A 5,391-nucleotide genomic window follows, 5' to 3' on the forward strand; every position below is an offset into this window, starting at 1 on the left:
AGCCAGGGAAGGGTTGCCTGCGCAGCTCTCCGTGTCTGCAGCTCGGGGTGAGGGGTGGGAGCAGCCTTCCCCACGCTGACTCACGGCTCTAGCTTTCCTTTTGAAATTGCCTTTTAGCACAGCCACAAGAGGGTTCAGGGAGCTAGTGCTTTTTTTAAAGTTTAATAATTGAAAGATGAAGCTGGAGTGCAAGTATGAGGTGGAAAAAAGTAGGCAATAAGCCAATAAGCTTGTTCCCATGGTTCTTGGCATAGGAAAGGAAAGGAGAAAAAAAGCAAGACAAATTCTGGAGTTCCTGGGTGGTTTTTTTTTGCTGAAATGTGGAGTCAGTTGTGGGCATTTAAAGAATTTAATTTCGACGTGGCACTTGTCAGCTCTGGCAGATAGTTAATAAGTGTTCTTCAAAGCATACTGTTTAGGGGAAAATTAAAACTGGAGAAAGGAAAACTCAAACCCCAGAGCAGTTATTTCTCCATTTCAGGCGCGTGCTTTTGAACTGAGCTCCTTACCTGTGGGTTTTAATTTGTCAGTTATACCCCGCTCTCTGGAGTGGCAGCACGTGGATGCTCTTCGGTGCTGCAAAGCCGCAGCAGAAGAAGGAACCAAAACAAAGCCCCAGTCCTTATGTTTGTGGTGTTTGGGCACTGACTGAAAAGCAACGCTAATTCACAGTGTACCCTTCTTCACTTGTTTTAGAAGATGAAACCTCATCAGTAATTAATGACAACGTCCATAATTTAGTGTTACTTTAAATAACTCTGCAATTTATCTGGCGCAGCATAGGGGACGGCTGCAGAGCGCTCTTTCTGCCAGCATGTCTGTTTCCCCGGAAACCTGCTTTAACAGCTTCTTTGTTCTTTAGAACAAAGAATTTGTTAGGTTTTAGGTGGGTTTAAAGGAACTTCTGTCAGATGATTTGGCACCGAAAGAAAAATGCAAATGGTTCTGAATATCAGTATCGTTAAGAGTGACTGTGAAGAATATTTTTAGTGTAAAGTTCAGTTGCAAAAAACAAAGTGGGATTTCTTTTGCGTGTTTTGTAAGACGTTTTTATATTGCCCAAGGTTGAAATGCATCTGCCTGATTTTATAATCAGGCTGGACATAATTTAAGTAGCACTGTTACTGAGAAACTAATACAGTCATAAACTACTTCAAGATTTTAAAGGGGTTTCCAGGTTCATCTGATGCCTTCATTTATTTATATTTCGCTATATCGGAGAGAAACACAACTGAGTATGTTTTATTCTGTGGTCACTACTTGTACGCTACGCTGAAAGCAGTATTCACAAATATTGCTGAGTTCTTATAACCTCTCAGGAGAGGTCAGTGCCCTTCTCCTGACGTATAAATTCCAGCTGACGCAGAACGGTTTCTTGGCTGTTGCAATCGTTTGTCTTGAAATGTTAAATTGCAAAACTCTTCCTGAGCAGAACTCCTGCACTGGGACAGTGGATCGCTACTGTCTTCGCAAGAGCACGTGCTCGTGAGGCAGGTCCTGCGCTAGAGGAGAGAAGCTCCCTGGCAGCATTGCTGAGGTGCAGGGTAATGGCTCTTGAGGAGGTGCAGCTACCCAAAACCGGCTTTGGTGGTGAAAAGCTTCATTTATAAACTCTGCCAACATACCTGCTCTTTCTCAGAAAAAGTTACTGATTCCATTTGAGAGGAATGTTGATGGAATTGAGTTACGTGGTAACAATCCAAGGCACAGCAACAGCCCTCAGGAGGGTTTGCTCAGCTGCTTTCAGTATTCAGCTTCTGTGCTTTGCATCCTCTCTGCTGGTAGAAGCAAACCACCATCATGGATCCTCATGACTGTTCGTAAGCCAGACCCCGCAATGAGCTGAGCTTTGCGCTGAGACGTGACACCTTATCAGACCAACTACACCTGGGAGAGTCAAAGGAGCTTTTAGGCTCAGAGTCTGGAATTCAAAGGCTCTTGCTGCAGTGTCAGATCTGAACGCACACTTGCTTTTCTGAGAGCTTCTCTGTGTCTCTTGGCTTGCCCCAACTATGTCAGCTGGCTTCATAATAAATATTGTGCTTCTGTCTGAGCCTGTCTTTCTTTTATCTTTAGACCGTCGTGGCTGTAGCACTGCTTATGCAGCCACTGATAATTAGACTGCTCACCTCAAAGGGATCTCTCTCTAAAATGACTGCATGCTGTTTTTCAAACCCAGGACTTGCAATGCTGATACTGAAGTGAAGAGTTAGGTTTTTAGGAAGCAGAAAATATAGGAAAGTATCGCATATGTAACTGGGAGTATTCCTTCCCCCAGAGCGGTGAACGTCTGTGCTCAACACTGGCTGTACTGTTGCATTTTGAATTCTCTATAGAATAGAATAAGAGTTTTCCATGCTGTGACTCCAGCAGCTCTCCCTCCCTGCTCTGCTCTGAAAATACCAATCCTGGCATCATCTCTAGGGGTAGAAAGATTCTGCTCCCTGCCAGGTCAGGCTATTGCCAGCATCCTCCTCCCTCCTGCAGCAGACCAGCAGTGGAGCATTTTTCAGCACGGTTGATTGATGCGGTTTGTGCCTGTGTCATGGTACTGGGACAAAACCGGAGCTTCAGATTTGCTAGACTGGATCCATTTGAGTTGGTCTGTTGCATTATGTGTCCTTGCCATGGTGGAGGTTCAGACGAGAAGCTTTGCAGCAAGATGCTAATGTGACAATAAGCAGCTTTTCAAGAATCAAAAGGAAAGAATTGATCTAAGGTGCTCTCGAAAGACCCTGATGCCCTATTTCTGGAGTGCTACCAGTTGGTTTGGGCACTGAGCAAGGAGGATTCCTGTCGCTGTAGAAAGTTTAAGCTAGGTTGGGAGGATAACAGGGAATTGCATTTTACGCTGTAGCTGGTTCAAACCCCTGTTCTTAGTTCTGTCAGGAATGTGGTTTTGCTGCTGTTCTCCAGGAGTTGGTAAAATGTGTCACAGTAACTTTATACCGTGCACCTTCTCGTTACGCAGCCCAGCTACATTGGCGAGTTGGGTCTTCCAGGTCGCAGCTCTCTGGACAGCGTGGAGATGGCGTATGCTCGTCAGGTGAGTGGGAATGAAGCAACGTAGTGAAACAACATTTTCTACAGAAAGGAGGAGAAAGGTGGGCAAAACGACGATCTTTGAACCTAGCGTGTAAGAAGGAGTGCTAGGTGAAAAACAAAAATACCTGCCTGGAGTTAAAATGCAATTGAAAAAGAGAGAAGCGTAGCCTGGCTCTTTAGAAGTGTCCTCACCTGTCTTCTATGAGGTTTTTTGTCAAAAAGAGATCCTGAACACCATATATGACTGTAGAAATCGTTTATGCTCCTATAGGAAACCAAAACTCTTTTAACCTTTCAAAAAAAAAAAAAAAAAAACCCAAAATGTTTTTAGGCTTTGCATCAACGTGTAATCATGTGAAAGGAAGGCTCGATATCCCCGTTACTGTCACGTGTGGAAGGAACATCGCTTTCCTGATGTGTGCCTGTAGGAAAAAACATACTGAAGTCTTAATCCTGATGTTCGTCCAGTTCTATCCCATTTTAATAGCATCGCTTATGAGAAGCTTTAGCGCATAAGCTGTGAATTAATGTCGGGTAGCATTAGTCGCCCTCGGAAAATTTTCAGAGAAAACTGATAAACCTTTACATAACCAATTTGTTACTTTTGTTATTTGAGATGATCTGTTTACCAGCACTGTTGGAAACAAAATGAAAGAGAAGGACTTGATTTTCCAGAATGGAATGTGCCAAACGACACAGACAAAGCGCTGCCTGATTTGCACACAATTACTGTTATTGGGTGCACTGGCTCGGTCTTTGCTGAGCTGAAGCACAGCTCATGCATCTTTTTTCTCGATGTCTGTGTGCCGTTATGGCAACTGCGACAAAATGAATCGCAAAATAAAGTGGATGGTTGTGCTGGTGAAGTGTGCATTTGATTTAGTGGCTGTTAATGGTACGTTAATTTGTTTCACATCTACTGTAATATACCTGCATTAAGGGCCTTCCCTACAGCGTTATTGTGTCAGTATTTTGAGGCTATCGACGTTACTCCTGGTGTCTGGGGGTATGGGCAGCCCAGCCTCTATAGCAGTGCTCGTCCCAGAGGTAGCTGCACGGTCACTGTGTCTTCCCAGTCGAGTTCACGGGCTGTGCGCGGGCTGCTTGTGATGTGCCGTGGAAAGGAGGCATTCATGGCTAGGCTTGCGCTACCAAAACACGTGATGCAGTGGCCGCATGCTCCCGGCAAGCCCTCTGGAGAAGCTGGCCTGGCTGAGCTGGCCCCAATGGTGTCCTCCTTGAGTACAGAAATAACCTGGGTCTCAGCACTGGGCGTGGGGCTCCTCCAGCAGCTAAGAGTCCTGGCGTTCCAGTAGTCCAGGCTGTTCCAGTTTATCATCAGCCGTGAAATGTGTTTTAATTACACTGACGTGATTAATTGTTCTTCATGGATAGTTCAAGCTGTTTCACAGAAACACGGTGCAGTCCACGTACGTGGTTTCACTGACGCTTGATTCTGGTGACAGTCCTGAGCTCCACAGCTTGTCTACGCTCTGGGCATGTTGAAGAATTAGTGCATGCAAGAGGGACTTAAAGTACGATGGCACGGCCTTTCTAGCATCAAGAATGGTTATTTTCAGGTGTAGCTGATCGTCTTTGACCCAAGTGAGAATAAACAAGAATAAACATCTAGAAAAAGCGAGATGAAGAGCAAGGTTTAAATCAGAACAGGGGTGTGTGAGTGCATGTATACGTTTAAGGGCAGGTTTTGACAGGCCACGTTTCGGTTCTCATTTCCCCGAACATTGCCACAAACCAGCAAAATTCCGTTCTTTTATGCCAGGGGTAGGTAGGGGGCTGCAGTGCAGGGGTGTATCACAGCCACCCAGCTGTCAGATCTCTTCTGAATCTGTCTTCTGACACGAAGCTGCAGTCAGTTTAACAGGGCAGTCAGTGCCATGCTTTGCCACGCCGAACCCTTGGGCAGCCGGATTGCCGCCTGCCCTCGGGCAGGCCGGGAGTTTGCTGCCCATTCCTCGTGCTGTGGGCCGGAAGTGGCTCGTGTGGGAGGGAAGCAGAAGGGACTTGCTGGAGTGTTCTGTTCTTGCAGTCTGCTTCAGGTTTTGCTGCTGTGGCTGGGGAGGGTGAAGGGAAGTGATATGTGTTGTTAAATTTTCTTACTTTCAATATGTTTCAGATTTATATTTATAATGAGAAGATAGTGAATGGACATCTGCAGCCTAACCTGGTGGACCTTTGTGCTGCTGTGGCAGAACTGGATGATAAGGTACTGCCAGTGAGTTAACATAAGGAAATGTATTTAATCTGCTTTCAGCTGTGATTAACAGCCTGCTGACATTAGTGGAAAAGTACTGATATTGCAAAAAAAAAAAAAAAAAAAAAAAA

General features: G+C 45.3%; 1 protein-coding gene across 1 annotated transcript in view; it reads left to right on the plus strand.

Annotated features, from left to right (window-relative positions):
• The window catches only part of LOC104493633 (nuclear pore complex protein Nup93), a 23,340-nt gene that overhangs the window by 5,748 nt on the left and 12,201 nt on the right, over window positions 1-5,391 (plus strand). Inside the window, exons 3-4 of the mRNA XM_010136352.1 lie at window positions 2,972-3,046; window positions 5,183-5,272. Of these exons, the coding sequence (XP_010134654.1) occupies window positions 2,972-3,046; window positions 5,183-5,272 (165 nt within the window). The remainder of the gene's footprint in view (window positions 1-2,971; window positions 3,047-5,182; window positions 5,273-5,391) is intronic.

The sequence above is a fragment of the Buceros rhinoceros genome, unplaced genomic scaffold (genome assembly GCF_000710305.1).
Source record: "Buceros rhinoceros silvestris isolate BGI_N320 unplaced genomic scaffold, ASM71030v1 scaffold12645, whole genome shotgun sequence".
NCBI lineage: Eukaryota > Metazoa > Chordata > Aves > Bucerotiformes > Bucerotidae > Buceros > Buceros rhinoceros.